The 23,015-nt window shown below is 40.5% G+C and overlaps 1 protein-coding gene across 1 annotated transcript in view; it reads left to right on the forward strand.

Annotated features, from left to right (window-relative positions):
* MCF2L2 (MCF.2 cell line derived transforming sequence-like 2) overlaps positions 1-23,015 on the forward strand; it is a gene marked incomplete at its 5' end in the record, with an annotated part of 214,247 nt that overhangs the window by 88,549 nt on the left and 102,683 nt on the right. The window contains 9 exons of the mRNA XM_081329835.1: positions 888-1,037; positions 3,531-3,655; positions 6,717-6,831; positions 8,350-8,469; positions 9,113-9,304; positions 12,391-12,582; positions 12,912-13,089; positions 15,996-16,099; positions 17,642-17,730. Of these exons, the coding sequence (XP_081185961.1) occupies positions 888-1,037; positions 3,531-3,655; positions 6,717-6,831; positions 8,350-8,469; positions 9,113-9,304; positions 12,391-12,582; positions 12,912-13,089; positions 15,996-16,099; positions 17,642-17,730 (1,265 nt within the window). The remainder of the gene's footprint in view (positions 1-887; positions 1,038-3,530; positions 3,656-6,716; positions 6,832-8,349; positions 8,470-9,112; positions 9,305-12,390; positions 12,583-12,911; positions 13,090-15,995; positions 16,100-17,641; positions 17,731-23,015) is intronic.

Raw genomic sequence — 23,015 nt, forward strand, 5'->3', positions numbered from 1 at the left:
GATAAGGTTAAAAAAACAAACAAACTGGAAAGGTGTTGCTTGCATATTATTTATTTATTAGATTTAATCATTGTCCATCTCACCTCAAGGTGACTCTGGGAGACTTACAATATTAAACATAAAGTATTTTGGGATGTTTGGTCCCCTAATAGGTTCACAACCTTCATCTTTTTTTAAAAAAAAAAAAGATCCGTAAACCTTCCTTGCTGTGTTTTCCTTTGAACGGAATAAATCTGTTGGTTAGGACAAATTGGCAGAACAAATTGAGAAAAAATAAATAAAGAAATATAATATTGTTTTGTGGGATGGCATGAATAATATCAATGGCTTTTTCCATGGGTTTTATGAAACTACAGGTAATCCTTGACTTACGACTTTACGGTTGGGACCAGATCTTCCATCGCTAAGTGAGACAGTCTTTAAGTGAATGACACCCAATTTTATGACCTTTTTCAGGGAGGTTGTTAAATAAATCACATGATTGTTAAGCATATTTGGCTTCTCTCATTGGCTTTGCCTTGGAAGGTTGTGAATGGCGATCACATGACCCTAGGACACTGCAAACATCATGAATACATGCTGGTTGTCAAGTGCCCGAATTTTCATCGTGTGACCATGGGGATGTTGCAACAGTTTTAAGTGTGAAAAATGGTCCTAAGTCACATTCTTCAAACTGTTGCTAAATGTACAGTCGTAAGTCAAGGACAACCTGTACCCTGAGAATATGGTTTTACTGACCCTAAAGTGAGCTTTCTTGGATCCAGAGGGATTTAATTCCAAATAAATGAATAATTTGTATTACTTTGGTCTTTGTATCAATACTTCCTTGTCTTTGTGAATCAAGGGAGCTTATGATTTTCTTTTTTTGATTCGCATCCTCCACCCAGGCCATTGAGAATTTTGCCATGACTGTGAAAAGCACCGCACAGATGTTACAAGTCTTTGGAACAAACCTGGCGGAGACAGAACTTCCCAACAATGTCCAGTGCACGGAGGAACTTTTGTGTTCCCACACAGAACAACACACCAAGTTGAAGGTGAGCATCTGTGACTTCACAACTCAGAAAGGGATTTTGCCAGGGTCTCCCTGTCCCATCAAAAGGTTTCCTGAGACGGAGGTCAACGTTCACTTTTTAATTATTTCATTTACTTATCTGGCTTAATGTTCCAGCTTTCTTAAAAGAACTCAATATGGTATAGAGCAGGGGGCCTTCAAACTCGGCCCTTTTATGACTCAGGGACTTCAACTCCCAGAATTCCTCAGACAGGCATGCTGGCTGAGGAATTCTGGGAGTTGAAGTGCATGAGTCATAAAAGGGCCGAGTTTGAAGACCCCTGGCATAGAGACAGTCCTCAATTTAGACCACAGTGGAGCTCAAAATTGGCTAGGCCAGAACAGTGTTTAGGTGAGTTGTGCACCGCTTCAGTTAGACAAATCACTGCAGTTATTAAGTGAATTATGCAGTCGTTAAATGAATCTGGCTTCTTCCATTAACTATCGCTTGTCGGAAGCCAGCTGAGAAGGTTACAAATGGTGATCACATGATCCTGGGACACCACAACTGTCATAAATACCCGCAAATTGTCAAGCAGCCGAATTGTGATCCCGTGACCATGGGGATGCTGCAGTGATCATAAGAGTGAAAAACGGCCATTGGTCACTTTTTCAGTGCCGCTGTAAGTTTGAACGGTTACTAGATGAATGGTTGCAAGTTGAGGTCTTCCTATGTTGAATTTTGGCCTCCAGGGGTTGCAAGGTGGGGTGCATCTTCATCCTGGTCCCCTATAATGGAGACATTTGGGGACGAGGGAAAAAGATGCCGCCTAGGAAACTTATCAGGGAAGAGAGAGGCAGGAGCCCTTAGTGGCTTCGCAATCAGAGACAGAAACTTAGAATGGACCACCCAAATGGACCAAGTAGTTAAAAGTGGTGGAGGGAAGTTTGTACTTTCAGACTTGTAAGGTTGAGGTCAGCCTTCCCAAGTAAACCAGACAGGTAAGCACAACTAGGTAAATAATTCTGTTTTTTGTTGTTGTTAGTTGCGAAGTCGTGTCTGACCCATCGCGACCCCATGGACAATGTTCCTCCAAGCCTTCCTGTCCTCTACCATCTTCTGGAGTCCATTTAGGCTCACGCCTACTGCTTCAGTGACTCCATCCAGCCACCTCATTCTCTGTCGTCCCCTTCTTCTCTTGCCCTCAATCTTTCCCAGCATTAGGCTCTTCTCCAGGGAGTCCTTCCTTCTCATTAGGTGGCCAAAGTATTTGAGTTTCAGGTCAGGATCTGGCCTTCTAAAGAGCAGTCAGGGTTGATCTCCTCTAGGACTGACCGGTTTGATCGCCTTGCAGTCCAAGGGACTCGCAGGAGTCTTCTCCAGCACCATAGTTCAAAGGCCTCAATTCTTTGGTGCTCAGCCTTTCTTATGGTCCAACTTTCACAGCCATACATTGCAACTGGGAAGAGCATAGCCTTGACTATACGCACCTTTGTTGGGAGGGTGATGTCTCTGCTTTTTAGTGTGCTGTCTAGATTTGCCATGGCTTTCCTCCCCAGGAGCAAACAAATTCTGCTTTATTGCAAGGCTACTCTCAGCGCTGCAAACATTGGATGATTTTGCTTTGACAATATAAGAGGCGGCCTTTTCCTTTAAATTGTTTTGCTCTCAGAATTAGATGAAGCTGGGGGGAGGAGAATGTTACCCCGGTTGTTTTTAATAAGATAAGAAATGGCACATAATAGAACAGAAAGGAAGCTTTGCCCTTCAAACTGATTGGAGAATGTGATTAAAGACTGCTAACTGGAGTAGGGAACTGTGCCAAATATTAGGTGCTGAAAGGAGTGGAATTCAGATTTTGGCATATCAACATGCCGTGCCGATGCTTTGTTCTCATTATTATAGACTTTTTAGAATAAACAATGCCTGAAGGTTCTTTGAAGTGTTTCATTAGTCGGAACCATGACAGCTACATTAGGAGAAACTTGCAAGTCTGAAGGCAGGAAGTTGGAGCAAAGCAGTAGAGCAGGGGTCTTCAAACTTGGCCCTTTTATGTCTTGTGGACTTCAACTCCCAGAATTCCTCAACCAGCGTGGAATTCTGGGAGTTGAAGTCCACAAGTCATAAAAGGGCCAAGTTTGAAGACCCCTGCAGTAGAGAATAATGAGCAGCCCCCGCATTCAGCCAGCACTTCCAAGAAATGGTGGTGGTAGCATTGAATTCATCTTGGTTACTGTTATTGGCAAGTCCCGGAGGTGGGTAGTCGTGGAGCTGAAATTGAAATTAGCTGAAAATGAAATTGGACAAAATAATTTAAAGAGGGGGAAAAATAGACGCCTTGTTGGCAGAAGTAATATGAAACCTATAAATGCATCCAATGGACAGAGATTCAACCGCTCAGTTGGTCTTCACTTCAAACATGACAAAACCTAGGATCCTTGGGGTTCAATTTTAGCAATGCATGGCAGATGTTGCAGGACTTTAGAATTAAATGAGAACCTTTTTTTCCCCTCCTTGTGTCCCAATGTCCTACAGGATGAGCTGAAGCTAGCTGTGAAGCAGGGGGCCATGCTACTGACCTGTATCCGAGAGCCTGTCTCACGAAGTGCCAGCAGCAGACTCAGTCCTGATGAACTAGAAAACGTGGCAACGGTGGAAAGGTAAAGACCTCAAGACTGAACTCACCAGTTTTGTAGTTCACTGTACAGGTAGTCCTCAACTTACAACAATTCATTTAATGACCATTTGTAGTGAGAACGGCACTGAAAAAAAGTGACTTGGGCCCGTTTCTCATACTTTATGACCATTGCAGCCTCCCAGTGAACACATCATCAAAATTCAGTTGCTTGGCAACTGATTCACGTTTATGATAGTTGCAGCGTCCTGGGGTCATGTGATCACCTCTTGCAACTTTCCAACCAGCAAATGCAATGAGGAAGCCAGATTCACTTAAAAACTGGGTTACTGCGTGTCAACGCTGCTAACATCAGATGTTTTTGCATTGACAACAGATGGAGATGCAGCCATTTTCTTTTTTTTTCTTTTTGCTTTTAGTTAGATGATGCTGGAGAGGAGGGGGGAATGTGCATGAGAGTCTAGCTAGACATAATAATACTGAACCTAGCGTGAGAACCAAGGTTATTGAAATAAGAGATGATAAAGAATTGGCAGGCTAGAGAGCTTCAAACTAATATGGGAATGTGATTTATGATTGTTAACTGGAAGAGGGAATTGTGCTTTAATACTATGTGCTCAGAAGAAGGGAACTCAGTTTTTTGGCTTCGATTATGTTAGTGTCGATGCTATGCTACTCAAAGATTCTTTAAGGTAAACAATGCCTCAAATGGGGCAAAACGCACTTAACAACTGTCTCACTTAGCAACTGAAATTTTGGGCTCAATTGTGGTCGCAAGTCAAGGACTTACCTGTATTTGGAGAGACATCAGGTCTCCATTCTGCCAAAGTGTGAATGTGCCTGTAATCTCAAAATGAGTAATGAATTGTATTTATATAAGTCTGCTTTGCGTTATCTTTTCGGCGGATGGCCAAGGTTTGAGCCATTTTGAGCTATTTTAATAAAAGACAGATACAGCATCGCCAGTCACAAAAATCTGTGTCTCCCTTAGCCCAAAATTTCCATTGCTAAGTAAAGGTAGTTGCATCCCCTTTTGTAACCTTTTCCGCCATATTTGTTAAGCGAACCATTGTTGTTGTTAAGTGAATCCTGTAGTCGTTCTGTGAATTTGGCTTCCCCCCTTGACTTTTGCTTGTCAGTAGCCAGCTGGGAAGGTTACAGATGGTGATCACATGATCCTGGAACACTGCAACTGTCATAAATACATGCCAGTTGCCAAGCACCTAAATTTTGATCACGTGACCACGGGGACGCTGCAATAGTCATAAGTATGAAAAATTGGTCCTGGGTCACTTTTTTCAACACCATTATAGCGTCAAATGGTCACAAACGAATGGCTGCAAGTCAAAGACTTCCTTTACTTCCCTCTATGGGGGTTTCCAAATTTTGATCGTTGCAACATGGGAGTTTAAAGTTACCCCTTTTCTTATTGGTCAGTAGGGAGGAGGAAGAGATTTTAGACCTATCAAGTGGGGAGAAGATAGATTTTCAGCCAAGCTTTATTCATCATCCTTCAAATATTTTGCTTTGACTGTGCAAACTCAGATCAGTGTTAACAAATTTCTGTCTAACAGAGAGAAGGACTAGAGGTGACCTGATAGCAGGAAAATCTTCTAATATTTGAGGGGCTGTTAGAGAGATGGTTCACCTATTCTTTATAAAGCACTTGAGGGCAGGAGAAGAACTAACAGATGGAAACTAATCAAGGAGAGAAGCAACCTAGAACTAAGGAGAAATTTCCTGCCAGTGAGAACAATTAACCCGTGGAACAACCTGCCTCCAGAAGTTGTGGGTGCAACTTTAAGAAGAGATTGGACAGCCATTTATCCTGAATGGCATAGGTCTCCTGCTTGAGCAGGGGGTTGGACTAGAAGACCTCCAAGGTCCCTTTCAGCTCTGTTATTCTGTAATTCAGTGGGTTCCCATGACACACTGAACTATCAACTAACCTAACGTAGCCTTCTAATCTAAGAGCCTAATCTGGGACATCTTGGTTTGATGTTTCATGATGCTAGATTGGGTTGTAAATCAGTTCTGCGAAGGTCAACGAGGAGCTGTTCTCCTAACTTCAATAGCAACCCAAGAGCAGCAAGATAAACCAAAGTTAGGTTGTGGATTTGAACACCAGTTCTGGTTTTGCATGCCTGGGATTGCCACCTAAACTAATTTTGATAAATTTTAGTCTTCTCTCATTCCCACATAATCATTTTGTCTGTACATAACCGTGACTTTGTTAGTATCTAGGCCTCAGAAAAGTGTTTGCAAAGTTTTAAAAAGGCATGTGATAAGAACAGCCAAGAAGTGTAACTAATGTCAAAATGGGAGAAGAGAATACCTATCCCCAAAATGCCAGGAGGATTTTGTATATTACTATTTTTTTTGAGATCAGGGCAAAAATGATGCTTCATGAGATGCAAAAGATTGATCATCTATTGGATGTGGTCTAGATGATGCAAGGTAGCCCAGACAAGAAATATAACTAGAAATGCTACTTCTAACTTTACTGTAAAGTTGGATTAACAGAGTCTTGCAAGATTGAAAGTTGTTTTTTTCCTTATCCTTTCCTTTTACCCTCTGGAAAACTAAGGAGGTGCTTTCCTGAAACATTTCCCACCCTCCCTCTTCACTTTCTTTGGCTGGGGAATTCTGGGAATTATAGTCCCCAAGTTTTAAAGTTGCCAAAATTGGACACCTTCTACCATCTGTAATCCAGCACCTTAACCAGTACACCACATCGATTCTTGGTTCGAAGCTTCTCTTTGAACTTCTTAACTAGCAGAATCCGTACATGGCAAGCTGTATTACTTTTTTTACGCTGAGTAAAATTTGTAAAGTGCTTCCAAGCCAAAGTACAGCTTCTTTGTAGCTTTTTGCATCCCCCCCCATTTTTTTCTTGCTTGCTTTATTTCTCAGAGTTGCAGGAACAAACCTGGGTTGTTAATGAAGAACTAAAGAGCTTTAAATGTTGCTTTGCAACTGTCCAGTCTCCGCGGAGAAAAATACGGGTTGATCTAGGCTTGTTTCAGTACCTTGAAATCCGAGGGAAGAAATCATGTTTCTGAATCAAATGTCATTTCTTTTGGCAGGTTGCTTGCCCAGTTGGATGAGACAGAAAGAGCTTTTGATCAGTTTTGGTCCAAGCATCACCTAAAATTAGAGCAGTGTTTGCAGCTCCGTCATTTTGAACAGAATTTCCGAGAGGTATTGTTTTTCACATCTCTTAACCATTAAATTTGTTTCCCCTCCTCTGCTTCCCTCCTGGGAAATTTGACAGATCAATTTTGTTCCTTACAGGTATTATTCCCATCCAAAACCAAATCTATAAGAAAGGATATTCTGTAAGAAGCAGATATTCAACTTATACCTGGGTCACTGTCAGTGATTCTTGGGTGCTTTTTTCTTCTAATCCAGCTGTGATCTGAACAGCGATTGTAGGGAAAAAAATATTTATTTCTCCTATTCTATTCTATTCTATTCTATTCTATTCTATTCTATTCTATTCTATTCTATTCTATTCTATTCTATTCTATTCTATTCTATTCTAGTGTTCTGTCATTTTATATTCAATGTTTTTAATGGATATTATACTTCAAGCTGCTGAGTTGTCTGAAACAAGGTGGGCAGCAAATAAATTTAAATAAATAAATAAATCCCCATCTATTGTGTTTGAAATAGAAATTGCTGCCAAGTCCCAGACTTGATGTTAACCCCTTGGAGAGGAGAACTGAACAAGGACAATTTAGGATTATCTTCTATGAGACAATTCTTTGAATATTTGAAGATGGTCATTATAGTTTCCTGATCTATTACCCTTTGTTCTCTGTAGTTGTGTTTCTGGTCCTTAAGATAGTCCCAACTCATTTAGTAAAATATATACTTATTTGAGTTGCACAACCAAGAACACATAGCTAAAGACTCATGGGACAGTTTTGTGGATATGTAAAAATAATTCATGGATGCCTTGAAAGTCTGATGATTAAGCAGTGATTTAGTTGATACTTCTGCGGCAACCATTGAGTAGCCTAGTACACGTAGTCCTCACTTACCAACCAGAATAAGGACTGATGCTAATCAGTGTGGTCCTTAAACATGATGTTACAGGTCCACACCAACTTAAGCTGTCAGTTCCGTCTGTCAACTTTAAATGAATCACTACAAGTCCTTAAGTTTTATGTCATAGGACTGTGATTTGCAACTTCCTTCATTGATTTTGTTGGAAGCTAGCTGTGACTGTCTCAAATTGTCACAGATGATGACCAGGCAACCGTGTGATTGTTGTAAATGTGCACCAGTTGCCAAGCACCTGAATCACAATCACGTGCCCACAAGGACACTGCAGTGGCTGCAGCCTCAACATCCTTGTCATAAGTGCTGTCATATGTTTAAATGGTCACTGATTGAATAAATGGTTGGTAAGTGCTGTTTGTATGTATAATCCATGACTGTTGTGGCGTTTTCCAAGCTGCCATCTCCGAATTGCATTTTCATCCAGCAGGCAACGATAACTGAAGGACATCAAATTATGAGGAGCTCTTTTATTATATTCTACTTGTGGATTGAAAGTATGCATTATTGGTCTATCTGCTGTCTGTCTGCCTGTCTCGTAGAAGAATAATTCTGTTCCTTTCATTGTCTGTGATTTGCCTTGATTACTGCACTCTAACCACCAAGAAACTGTAGCATATTTGCTTCATCTTTTTATGCCCATTTCCCTCATAGGTCAAATTAACACTGGACAATTTGATGGAAGTGCAAGAAGCTTTCACAGATATTGGAGACAGCGTCTCTCGTGTGGAGCATATCCTGAAGGAACAAGGACAGTTAGAAGAAAGAGGACAGGTAAATCATTGGCATTTGAAACATAGCTTATTACTGGTTAACAACCATAATTGGGACCAGCAACACCATCATTAAGCAAGACATCACATGATTATGACATGGCTGACCCAGGAATTCTGGGGGTTGAAATCCACAGGTCGTAAAAGGGTCAATGTCATGGTTCCAATAGATGAGACCAGAAGAAATAAGAACTCTGAGGCAATTGTTTTCTTCAAAGAACAATTTTAATGGCTATATAATATCAGCACGAACAGAAGTGAAACCAAGACTGGAAGTCCCCCCCCCCCCAAAAGGTCACAAAGTAAAAGTTAAACTTCCCACCCACTAAATATGTAATAAATCACATTCTCCAATTAACACCTTTGGCGGGCTCTCTAACAGTAGTTCTAGCCCACCAAACACTTGAGCAATTTGACCTTGGTTCCCACAAGAATGTTATTGTAATGACTGAACTATAAGAATGTACTTTCCTTCCCCCCATAACTGTGGCAAGCCGAAAAACAAAGAAAGATGGCTGTAACCAAAGTAGTTTTGTAGGTTTGACAGCTATAGTTGCCCATTCCTGATGGCTGAAACTTCAATTAAATTATGGGTTATTTTCTTAACCCTTTTGTGTTTTCTGTGTCCCTTCCTTCGTTTACAGGAACCTTTGGAAAGAGCCCAGTCCTTGGCTGCCCACGGAGACCAGCTGATCCAAAATGACCATTATGCAATTGATTCCATTAGACCAAAGTGTGTTGAACTCAGGCGGATCTGTGATGATTTTGCCAATGAAACCAAGAAAAAATACAATATCTTGGGGAAATCCCTTGAATTACACAGACAGCTAGATAAGGTAAGAGGCTGGGCAACTGTGAATAACGGTCATAAACATGTAATTGCTCAAGAGTATTAACAATTAACAGAACGATACATAGGTAGTCCTTAACTTATGACAACTGAGCCCAGTATTTTTGTTGCTAAGCAAGACAGTTGTTAAGAGAATCATGACCCATTTGTTGACCTTTTGGCCATAGTTGTTAAGCGAATCATGGCAATTGTTAAGTGAATCGTGGTTGTTAAGGTGAATCTGGTTTCTCCCATTGACTTGGCTCGTCATAAGCCATCTGGGAAGGTTGCAAATGGTGATCACGTGACCCCAGGGCAGGGCAGCCATCATACGTACATGCTAGTTTCCAAGTGACTGAGGTTTGATCATGTGACCATGAGGATACATCAACTGTCATAAGTATGAAAGCAATCCTAAATCACTATTGAATGGCACTAAATGAGTGGTTGTAAGTCAAGGATTAACCTGTAACTATCAGTTACTTAAAAAATGGAATTTTCCAGCAAAAGTTTCAGATCTTGGCATCAGGAAACTCAATTCTGTAACCACACTGATTTTACTTGCTTTGACAATTTTTCCAGATTATCCAGGCCGTTGCAAATGTGTGTCTGATGAAAGATTTTTTCTCTCTGAGTGGATTAGAAACTCCTTCAGCCTTTAAACGTTTTTTTCCCCTCAGCGTTTGCTACAAAAATAGTTTCAACAGAATTAGTGAGCATATTGCACAAACGCACAAAGAACCACTTGTTAACTGTATTTACTCTCAGATGAGTTGAGACAAGTAACTGAGTTTACACGTGTTAACTTGACTGAAGGTGAAGTTACGTGATATTTGATACGTGAGTTCAAACAGTTTAGCACTGCATAAATTACATTTGCCCAACACTGCATCCGTAGTTAATTAAACCATGGTTTAATCAACATAGGTAAGCATAAGATAATCATATATGGGGAAGCATAAGATATTGAACCATAAATTAATCACACAAGCTAGGTTAAAAGTATAAATCCTAGGTTAAAATAGGGCTAGCAGGGTCTGTTAAGAACATGGACCTTGTGGCAGTTAATTTCATGAGTTAGTGAAACCTGGATGATGAAAATTTTCTATATTACTGGATCTGTTTCCTGCTACAAAGTCTTGGAAGCATGTGCCAAACACTCCATCATTCTGAGTAATCCACCATTTCAAGTGTTTTGAAAGTGTTCTGACCTCTGAACATATAGACTGCCTTGTTTGGGTATGGAATATTATATTTTGCACAGCAGAAGGCCAAAATCTATATAGAAGGCCAAGGTCATATTCTGCTACACAGGGAGTCCTCACCTTGTGACCATAATTGGGACTAGCAGGGCTTTTTTTCTCATAGAAAGCTCAGAACGGAGTTCCGGCACCTTTTTTGGATGGAACCTTGTAGGGTAGGCAAGGTGGCTTGTATGACATGTGTGAGTTCCGGCACCTTTTTCTTTTACAAAAAAAGCACTGAGGACTAGTATTGCCATTCTTAAGCAAGACAGTTGTTAGGTCAGTCACATCCAGTTTTAGGACCTATTTTTTGCCATGGTTGTTAAGCAAATTGCTGCAATTGCTGTTAAATCAAAAATGCCAGGAAGGAGAAAATCGGTTGAAGCATCACAGAGCAAAGGCTACATTTCTTTACTTAGATGTACAGATAGTCCTCGGCTTACGACCACAATAGTGACCGGAAGATTTGTCATTAAGTGGTGCAGTTGTTAAGTAAGACATCCTGATTTTACAACCTATTTTTGCCAGCAAATCACTCGCAATCATTAAGTGAGACATCACGTGACCATGCCTTGTGGCTTCCTGCTGGCTTTCCCATTGACTTTCCTGCCAAAAGACAGCTGGGAAGGTGACAAATGGTGATCACATGACCCTGGACCCTGAAACTGTCATGCATACCTGCCAGTTGCCAAGCACCTCAACACTGCTCATATGACGGTTCATATGACGGGTTTTAAGTGCAAGGACTGGATGTAAGCCACTTCAGTACTGTTGTAACTGCAAAGGGTCACCAAATGAATGCTTGTAAGTCCAGGACTACCTGTTACTCTACAAACAGAACTCAACATCAGAACTGAATTTAATCTGAAACCTAAAGCAAAGAGAAGGGACAGGGACACAGGCTGAGAAAAGTCTGGTGAATTTGGTGAACCATTTTTTGTATGGTGATCTTTCCAAGTTACGACACGCATGAAAAGGATGGGGCTTTGATGAAATGGTTATAGCCACCATTATAACTTTTGCGATCCTTTTTCCGTTGACTCCTCTGCCTCTTGTGCTACATAAAAGTTCAGACACCTTGGCCTGGGTTGGTGTATGTGTTACTGGCAATGTGTGAAAAGCTGATATTGTGTAGAATGCCTAAGAAATCTATAGAATGTGTAACATTTTTAGGCAAAGTATGACTAGAGAGTCATGAAAAAAGTTAGGGTTAGGGTTACTCTAATGCTAACACTAATTGTAACCCTAATCTTATCCCTAACCCTAATTCTAACCCTAATCTTAACCCTACTAACCCTAACCTTAATCTTAAACCTAAATTTAACCCTAACCCCAATCTTAACTCTAATCTTAACCCTAACCCTAATCATAACCCTAACCCTAATCTCTAACCTTAACCCTTTATTGAAAAGACGTGTATGAAAATGAAAGAAGAAATGCAAAATAAAGTACAGGATTTTCCTACTGGGGAAAAAAAACCAAGAAAAAAAGTCCAGTTATTGACTTACCTGTTAACAGCAAGGAAGGCTAGAATGGCATTTTAGCAGGCATATTTTATACTTTGCTGGCTTCCCTTTTGGCATTGCCTAGATAGAATGTGTGCAATCGTAAGGGTTTCATACTTTGCTGTTCCATTTTTGGCATTCTATAGATTTCTTAGGCATTCTATAAAATGCCTACTTTCACAGATCGATGGTAACGCGTACATTAAATATATTAATGGCGCCAACTCTTCATTCTTCTGCTCCCCTGAAATGACTCTGCTCGCACCCTGAGGATCCGGTAATTGATACCTGAGCAGGTGTATTGTCTGAGGTTCTAAGAGCATATTCCTCTCCTCTTTTTCAAGGCTAGCCTCTGGGTTGAATCTGGAGTCTACCTCTTAGCTTCCCAAGCCGTAGACAAATGCCAGACACAAGAGGGAGCTGAAACGGCACTCTGTGAGATCGAGAAGTTCCTGGAAACTCTCAAAGACCACCAAATGCTGAATGCGAAGGAATTCTACAACCAGTTTGACATGATTCTCACCCCAGAAATAAAGGTAAGGACCTAAGTGGGCAGCCAACGTTTGACGAATGTTCACCCAAGGGTATTGGAAAGCCTGTTTGCCTTCAAATCCCAAGGCAGTAAAGTCCATTGATAGTCAATGCCAGAGGTGTCCAACCCTGGCAACTTTTAAGACTGCTGGACTTCCAAGATTGTAGAATTCTGGGTTTTTGAAGTCCACAGGTCTTAGTGGCCAAGATTGGACATCCTGGGTCCATGCCAAGGTCAAGCGTCAGCTGCCGAAAAGATGCTTTTGAGTAGAAGCGTTGCATTGGTTTCTTACATAACCCCCAATTTGTTTATTTTTTTCTCTCTCTCTTGCAGAACAATGCCCAAAGAGTACTACAGAAACTCGAAGATGTGCAAGAAATGTTTGAGAAGAGACAAGTCAGCCTGAAGAAGTTGGCAGCAAAACAGACCCGGCCAGTGCAACCCGTTGCCCCTCATCCCGAATCCTCGCCCAAGCGAGCTTCTCCTAAAACTGTCCGTCCTGCCTCGTTAGGTAAGGTTTGGGAGATAGCGAGGAGTGGAGTGACTCTGGAACCCCACGTTTAGAGAGATGGTTTTCTTGTCCAGGTGTTACCTGCCAATATCCTTTATTGGTTTACTTTAGCTAGCAAAGTACCATGCTGGTTCCCAGCAACACCACCCAGTTTAACAGTCTTTTTCATCACCTGAATATTTATTTATTCTGCATTTATTCTCAGGCTAGTCCAACAGGTCTTTCTGAATGTGTGTGTCATAGTTCTTCAACTACTGGTGACCTTACAACTCTTGGGACAATGGGACAATTTTATGGTAGAACTTAAAGCAAGTTGTGGCCTCCTCTTTATTGAAGGGTTCAGCAAGGTCTAACTAACCACTCCACTGGGGTTCTTAAATTGGATTTTTTTTCCAATGAGCAAGAGATTGGACTCCATTGTCTGACTGTCTGATTGCAGCTTAGGCAAAGATATTGAAAAATAGCACAATTAGGTCTTTTTAAATTCTCACTGCTGATTAATAAGATCTTTATTTCCTTGCCCAAGCCTGGACATTACTTGAGATAGTAAAATGCCATTTAAGGGGACAGCAAGAAAAGATGGGAAATGCAGGAAGAGAAGGGAATTCATACATGAGCTATTTGTAACTGAATACAGGTAGTCCTCGGCTTACGACCACAATTGAACCCAAAATTTCTGTTGCTAAGCAAGACAATGGTTGCGAGTTTTGCACCATTTTATGACCTGCCTTGCCACAGTTGTTAAGTGATTCACTGCAGTTGTTAATAGTGATAGCAGTAGCACTTAGACTTGTATACCGCTTCACAGTGCTTTACAGCCCTCTCTATGTGGTTTACAGAGTCAGCATACTTGCCCCCAACAATCTGGGTCCTCATTTTACCAACCTCGGAAGGATGGAAGGCTGAGTCAACCCTGAGCTGGTCAGAATCAAACTGTCGAACTGCTGGCAGCCAGCAGTCAGCAGAATTAGCTTGCAGTACTGCATTCTAACCACCGCACCACCACATGGTTGTTAAGTGAATCTGGCTTCCCCATTGATTTTGCTTGTCAGGATGTTGCAAAAGATGATCACGTCACCCTGCGACACTGCAACCGTCATAAATATGAGTCAGTTGCCAACCATCTGAATTTTGATCCTGTGACCATGGGAAATGCTGCACTGTGGCAAATGGTCATAAATCCCTTTTTTTTAAGTTCCGTTGTAACTTCAAACAGTCACTAAATGAACGGTGGTAAGTTGAGGACGACCTGTACAAGGATGCTGCTGGTAAAGAAAATACAAAAAAATAAAAATAAAAGCACTGGTGTGTTTGGATTGCTTCTAGATAAGAAAATTAAATGGAGAATAGAAGAGCTATATTGCTATTTAATTTTTATTGCTTTTTTATTGCTGATGGAGCAAAAGTGAAAGGTGGCATTAGAAATAAAAAAAAAATGTTTGCTTCTCTGCTAGGGAGCCCACAGGCAATCCAAAAAAGTCCAGATGGCATCAAGAGTCATGTTTAAAGTCCCACCCCCTTTTTTAACCAGCATTATAAATTATATAAATTCCTCCTAAGTAATGTAAGATAACATAGCACAGCATAGCATAGCATAAGATAAGATAGATAAAATAACCTTTATTGTCACTTTTTTCTGTGAACACACACACATTTAAAAAATGAAATTCTGATGCCTGCCGTCATGGAGAAGATGTGTAGCCTCCCTGTCAATACTGCAGACTCTGGTCAAGCATTGCTTATATGCCATGTCCTGGATAGAAGGAAGTGAACTTCCAATATTTTTTTTCTGCTGTCCTCACCACTCTCTGCACTGCCTTCCTGTCTGAAACAGCAATATCTCCAAACCATAATAATCATAATCATAATAGTAAAGTTGGAAGGGACCTTGGAGGTCATCTAGTCCAACCTCCTGCTCAGGTAGGAAACCCTATACCATTTCAGACAAATGGCTGTCCAGTCTCTTCTTAAAAACTTCCAGCGTTGGAGCATTCACCACTTCTGGAGGCAGGATGTTCCACTGGTTAATTGTTCTAACTGTCAGGAAGTTTCTCCTTAGTTCTAGGCTGCTTCTCTCCTTGATTAGTTTCCATCCGTTGCTTCTTGTCCTGCCTTCGGGCGCTTTGGAGAATAGCTTGACGCCCTCTTCTTTGTGGCAGCCCCTGAGATATTGGAACACTGCTATCATGTCACCCCTAGTCCTTCTCTTCATTAAACCACACAATAATACAACAGGATGCTTTCAATCGTCCCTCTATACAAAGTGGTAAGAATAGGGGATGACTCTCCCCCAACCCCACAGTGCTGTACTTTAGCAAATGGTGTAGTAGGAATTTATGAAATAAAGCAATTCCTAGATCAGACCGCCCTTAAAATTGCCTGCTAACTCCTCTCAGGGGTGTAGCATTTTGGTGCAACCATTGTAAATGCAAACTAATGGTCAAGCACCCAAATCATGATCATATAACGAACCACAAGTTGGTTATGATTTCAAGGACAAGCCATAAGTCACTTTTTCTTTATCCGAAAGCCGTTGTACCTTCGAACCATTGTTAAATGAATGGTTGTAAGTCCAGGACTATCTATACACTGAACCCTCAAGTAACTACATGGGTGGAGTTCTCACCGAATAGTTAGATTAGATAGATAGTTTGCTTTGCATAAATGCAACTAATGGTAAGTAGAAAGGTGGGGAGGGGGAGAGAGGGAAAAATTCTAGATTTTTAAAATTCTGTTGTATAAGCAGCAGTTAAGTTAGATACATTTTATCTCAAACATCTGATAACAAAACTCAAAATGCTGCCTAATCCAGTGACCTGCCAGTTCTCATCTTTATGACGTGCTTGTAGTGGGGCATTTTCTGATCTTTTGAGAGTTCTGTTTAATTGGTCTTTTTTCCCCCCCAGCTCCCAATAGAAGATCGGTAGAAATTCCTAGCCCTCCGAAATCCATCTCTGATGCAGACTTGTCAAAAAAGAAAAGTGTAAAGAAGGCTAAAGGTGGAATTAAGGTAGGAGAGTGGTAATATTTGCAAATTAAGTTTTCAGGAGATAAATTTCGTGGAGCGTATCTGCGGTTGCACAGGGTGTTTCTCAACCATAGCAATTTAAAGAAGTCTGGAAACAGGTCTTGCTCCCCCATCTTTCAAGTTTTTTGCCAACAGTTCACATAAAATTGTAGTAATACAGGTAGTCCTCAAGTTATGGCCATAATTGAGCCCAAAATTGTGGTCCTAAGACGTGCCAGTCATTAAATGTGTCACCATATGACCATGCCAGATTTCACAACATTTTTTGCAATGGTTGTTAAGTGAACCCATTGTACCCAGTGGCGTTTGTTGTTTTTTTTGCCAAGAATGGTCATGTGACCACAAGACGCCGCAAACGACCATAAAGGTGAGCCAGTTCCAAAGGCCCAAAATGCGATCATGTGACTGTGGGGGTGGGGTGGGAGCAGCCTTTGGAACTTCAAAACAGGGTTGTAAGTAGAGCGCGGGAGGTTCTTCCTAACTTTGAATGGTAGTTAAACAGCCAGTCGTAAATTGAGGACTACCTGTACATACATAACAGCATCCATTTTTGGTGGTGCCATGTTTCAGAAGGTTTTGGTGGAGGTGTGGTGGAAGAAAAACGGAGGTGTCAAATCATGACAGAGTTTAATATACCTGCTGTCCACCCTTCAAAACACACACATACCCAGAAGGCTGGGCCCACCTTCAGTCACCAGCTATGTTCTCTGCAATTTTCGGAAACAGATCAAGCAAAAGTAATCAAATAATAGTAACTAAATCGATCTCCAGTCAAAAATGGCTTGGTTGCCTATTCCTCCTGTTGTTCAGTCGCTAAGATTTTTCCGACTCTTCATGACCCCATGGACCACAGCGTGCCAGCCCCCCCCCCCTGTCCTCCACTGTCTCCTGGAGTTTGCCCAAACCCATCACTGATTCTATCTAACCATCTCATCCTCCGCCATCCCCTTCTCCTTTTGCCTTCCATTTTTCCCAACGTCATCAGGGTCTTCTCCAAGGAGTCCTCTCTTCACATTAGGTGGCCAAAGCATTTGAGCTTCAGCTTCAGGATCTGTGCCTGATCCTAGGTAGACTGTAACATCAGTTTCTGGTATTCCTGGGATAAAAGCATCCAGGTCCCAGGAAATAACAGAGGAAGAGGAGTAAATATTGGAACAGGAAGCCACACGGAAGTCCAAAAATTAGAAAATTTTTCAGGAGTCATTGGACTTCTAAGCTAATTATACCTAAATAAATTCCAGTTGTTTTTCATATAAGATTCGTAGCCAAGTAAGAATTGGGTAGCATAAAGGTGATTGTGAGATGGCCAGTTTTAGAGTCGAAACAAAATGGACAGTCAAAATCGGGATAATTTTGCATTTTTATTTTTATTTTTTTAAAAAAGATGTGAGCTTCCAATTGATGGCAATTTGTGTAGGAAATTTAGAAATGGTCTTCTAGGCAGACGAAGGAGCCCTGAATCTCAAACTTTTTTTGTTTTGTTTTGTTTTGTATTCCTGTGTTTTCCAAAAAACAAATATCCAGATTGAAGTGATGCATGAAGCGAGTCAGGGAGGTTCCAGCAGAGTCTTGGTAATAAGTGAAAGTGAAGAAAATCTTTCCAATAGGAGAAGGTAGGAAATTCCTTGTTCCCAGAAAATTATTTATTTATTTTTTAAAAAAACCCTGTTAAACTGATCAAGGAAGTGATATGTTAATTATTGTGTGCAGAAATGTGTGCAATTTCAGGACCATGAAAATGGGTGGGATTGGGGAAAAGGCGGTTCTTAATTTCCAAATATACTGTATAGGTAGTCCTCAACCTAACAACTATTCATTTAGTGACCATTCAAAGTTCTAGTGGTGCTGAAAGTAGTGACATATAAACTGGTCCTCACGTTTTACGACTGTTGCAGCATCCCCATGGTCATGTGATCAAAATTTGGGCACTTGGCAATGTGCACATATTTATGACTGGCGGTATCAGTGGTTGCAATTTGTGAGCTTCCTAGCTATCTCTGGCAAGCAAAGTCAGTGGGGGAAGCCACATTCACTTAAGGACTGCCTGATTCACTTAACAACTCAGTGATTCAACTAACCACTGTGGCAAAAAGGTCATAACATTGGGCGTGACTCACTTAATAACCGCCTTGCTTAACAACAGAAGTTCTGGTCCCAATTGTGGTTGTAAGTCAAGGACTACCTGTATTCCTTTATTGGGTCTCTAGCACAACCTTTGAAGATAATGCTGTTTTACACTTCGTTTGTAAAAGGATGAATTAGGGTTCATTGTATGAACCTGCAATTTAGCAGAACATGGACTTGTCTCAGAAAAATAATACGGAGCAAAAAAAAATATGCAAAGAATAATCAAAATGATTTAGATGTAATAATCAGATCTGGAGCTTTCTCACCTGGTGTGAAGGATTGGCAAGATGCCTGGCTTGTAAAACAGAGAAAAAGTGTTTCTCCAGAATGTAATGGAAATTCAGAAGTATCTCCTCTCAAAAATGTTTGCATGCGCTAAAAACCAGTTACTAATATTTGATTGATATTTTATTTATGTTTGTATCAGACACATATTTTACTTTACTTATAATGTATTTATAAATCAGTATGCATTTTATGCTTAGGAATATTTATACATAAATATGTATTTATAAATTCTTGTTTGTCTTTATTAAATCCTTATCTTTATGGGGGGGATTTTTTTTCTGAAACCAAAATGTATATAATACTTTAAAACAAATCCCCCTAATATAACCTATAACTAGGTTATACACAAGTTAGTGGAAATGGCATTTCTCAATATGTATATATGAATGCACAATATGTACACAATGTATCACAGTAGCGACTTGAGCCCTGCTTAACGCTCCTAGGTTGGAGCTGCAAGGCAAAAGAAATCATAATAATGGAACTGCAATTTAGCAAGTTCAAAAACCCAAGGTGCATCAACCGGTAAAAACTTATACACGCACGCACGCATGTACATATGTACGTATGTATGTATGTTAATGTGATATAAGTGAAAAATTTTGCATTCCCCAAACCTAAGGCCTTTGCAGTGTTTAAAATACAAGGTTTTTAAAATGTATTTCTTTGGCAAAGCATATTCTTTCCAATTACAATCTGTTTTACACGAGCACAAGCATATTTAAAGTACACATTTTTTAAAAAAAATTATTAATGGTTGCAGGACTTGGGTTTGGCTAGTGACTAGCCGCTAGTCTAAAAAAGATGAAATAGGGGAGACATGATAGCAGTATTCCAGTATCTGAGGGGCTGCCACAAGGAAGAGGGGGGCACTTTGTTCACCAGAGCACCAGAGGGAAGGATGAGAAACAGTGGTTGGAAACTGATCAAAGAGAGAAGCAGCCTGGAATTAAGGAGAAACTTCCTGACAGTAAGGACAATCAACCAGTGGAACAGCTTGCCTCCAGAAATCGTGGGCACTCCATCACTGGAGATTTTTAAGGAGACTGGACAATCACCTGTCTGAGATGGTATAGGTTCTCTTGCTTGAGCAGGGAGCTGGACTAGAAGACCTCCAAGTTCCCTTCCAGCTCTGTTCTATTCTGTTCTGTTCTGTTCTATTCCGTATTTGAATAACTGTGGGCTTTTATCCAGAAGAGAATACAGACTTCTGTTGCTGCCACAAAGGAAGTAAAATACTTAGTACATGAAAAATTGCTATCAGTAATTGCTATTAATATTTCAGGATATTGAGATTAAATCAGGCCTTTTGATAAAATCAGGCTGTTTTCAAGTATATATCCTGGTTTCCACAACCAAATTTGTGCCAAGAAACACAATTAAAATTGCCTGCAACAGAGATAAAATCACAGTGTGTAACTGCTATCCAATGTTTTTAACTTAGCACCTCGTGCACACAGTTTAAATGTTCTACTTAAGACAGGATGCAAAATCTTATTCACAATTATTGGAATTACCGCCTTAAAGAAAAGCAGGTAATATATTCCAAATCCCCTTCATGGATTACTGCCTTGTTGTGGCGAAGGGGCTTGCGTAATTCAATGACGCTATGAGCTATGCCGTGCAGGTCCACCCAAGATGGACAGGTCATAGCAGAGAGTTCTGACAAAATGTAATCCACTGGAGAAGGAAATGGCAACCCACTCCAGTATCTTTGCCATGAAAACCCCATGGACAGTACCAAAAGGCAAAACAATATGACGCTGGAAGATGAGCCCCTCAGGTCGGAAGGCATCCAATATGCTACTGGGGAAGAGCAGAGGGCTAGTACTAGTAGCGCCAGAAAGAATGAAGCGACTGGGCCAAAGCCGAAAGGATGCTCAGCTGTGGATGTGTCTGGTGGTGAAAGGAAAGTCCGATGCTGTAAAGATTTTTTCTCCATAGGAACCTGGAATGTAAGATCCATGAATCAAGGAAAGCTGGACGTGGTCAAACAAGAGATGACAAGACTGAACATCGACATCTTAGGTATCAGCGAATTAAAATGGACAGGAATGGGTGAATTTAATTCAGATGACCATCAGGTATACTACTGCGGGCAAGAATCTCTCAGAAGAAATGGAGTAGCCTTCATAGCCGCCCTGAGTCTTCGGAGAAGGGCGGGATATAAATGGAATTAAAATAAATAAAATAAATAAATAAAATAGTCAATAAAAGAGTAGGAAAAGCAATACTGGGATACAATCCTCAAAATGACAGAATGATCTCAGAATCCAAGGCAAACCATTCAATATCACAGTAGTCCAAGTCTATGCCCCAACCAGCAGTGCTGAAGAGGATGAAATTGACCGGTTCTATGAAGCCCTACAGCACCTTATAGAACTAACACCAAAAAATGATGTCCTTATCATCATGGGGGATTGGAATGCTAAAGTAGGAAGCCAAAAGATAACCAGAATAACAGGCAAGTTTGGCCTTGGAGTACAAAATGAAGCAGGGCACAGGCTGATAGAATTTTGTCAAGAGAATACGATGGTCATAGCAAACACTCTTTTCCAACAACCCAAGAGACAGCTTTACACATGGACATCACCAGACGGTCAACACAGAAATCAGATTGACTATGGGCTCTGCAGCCAAAGATGGAGAAGCTCTATACAGTCAGTAAAAACAAGACCAGGAGCTGACTGGCTCAGACCATGAGCTTCTCATTGCAAAGTTTAGGCTTAAACTGAAGAAAGTAGGGAAAAGCACTAGGCCACTCAGGTATGAATTAAATCATATCCCTGTTGAATATACAGTAGAGGTGACAAATAGATTTAAGGAATTAGATCTGATAGACAGAGTGCCTGAAGAACTATGGACAGAGGTTCGTAACATTGTACAAGAGGTAGCAACTAAAACCATCCCAAAGAAAAAGAAATGCAAGAAAGCAAAATGGCTGTCTGAGGAAGCTTTGCAAATAGCTAAGGAAAGGAGGGAAGCAAAAGGCAAGGGAGAAAAAGAAAGATACGCCCAATTGAATGCAGAATTCCAGAGAATAGCTAGAAGAGATAAGAATGCCTTCTTAAATGAACAGTGCAAAGAAATAGAAGAAAACAATAGAATAGGGAGGACCAGAGATCTTTTCAAGAAAATTGGAGAGATGAAGGGAACGTTTCATGCAAAAATGGGCATGATAAAGGACCAAAATGGCAGGGACCTAACAGAGGCAGAATGGATTAATAAGAGATGGCAAAATTACAAAGAAGAACTATACAAGAATGAGCTTAATGTCCCTGATAATCACAATGAGGTGGTCACTGACCTCGAGCCAGACATCCTAGAATGTGAAGTGAAGTTGGCCTTAGAAAAACTGAGCAACAACAAAGCTAGTGGAGGTGACAGTATTCCAGCTGAGCTATTCAAAATCTTAAAAGATGATGCAGTAAAAGTGCTACACTCAATTTGCCAGCTAATTTGGAAAACTCAACAGTGGCCACAGGATTGGAAAAGATCAGTTTACATTCCAATTCCAAAGAAAGGCAGTGCTCTTTAGAAGGCCAGATCCTGAGGCTAAAACTCAAATACTTTGGCCACCTAATGAGAAGGAAGGACTCACTGGAGAAGAGCCTAATGCTGGGAAAGATTGAGGGCAATAGAAGAAGGGGATGACAGACAATGAGGTGGCTGGATGGAGTCACTGAAGCAGTAGGCGTGAGCTTAAATGGACTCCAGCAGATGGTAGAGGACAGGAAGGCCTGGAGGAACGTCCATAGGGTCGCGATGGGTCGGACACGACTTCGCAGCTAACAACAACAACAAATATTCCAAATGTTCTATTTTACAAGAGGCAACTGTTATTATGGAAAAATTAGAGAACATTTACAAAAGATACATGCTTATTAAAAATAAATAGTTTACAAAACACTGTTCAGAACAAAGGGTCATGAATAAATAAATGCTGCTCTTAGTTTTGTTCTGTTTTTAATCAAATATACCTGCAAACCAAACAGGTAAAAACTAGTAAAACAGTTGTGTAACAATACATACCTTGAGCAACAATTCGATTACTTGTGAAGTCAAGAAAAAAAATTACAGCCCTGCATTTGGAACACTAGTAAACCTAAGAATTTCCTGTTTAAAAATGTTAAATGTTCAGATCTCCAAGCTTAAGAGTCTTAACGGGGGAAAAGGATGCTTTCATAAAGTATTTAAATGATTAAACATTCTTCTCTGTGCTAAAAATACACAACTCTATTCCTTAACAACCAGCTAATACTTTTTAAACGTAACAAACCTGCAATAAAACAAATAACATGCCCAGCCTTTTCAGAGTTAACATACCTTATGCTTTATAATTCTGCAAAAACACAAGCATTTAATTTAATCTGACACAATAGGCAAGTCAAATGTTTGATTGAGAGCAAGATGATATTCAAGCATTTTATATCTATGATCTATCAGTAGCTGTTAGCTTTATATTATTTTGAAACTGATTAGA

The sequence above is a fragment of the Vipera berus genome (genome assembly GCF_964194415.1).
Source record: "Vipera berus genome assembly, chromosome: 5".
NCBI classification, from domain to species: Eukaryota; Metazoa; Chordata; class Lepidosauria; order Squamata; family Viperidae; genus Vipera; species Vipera berus.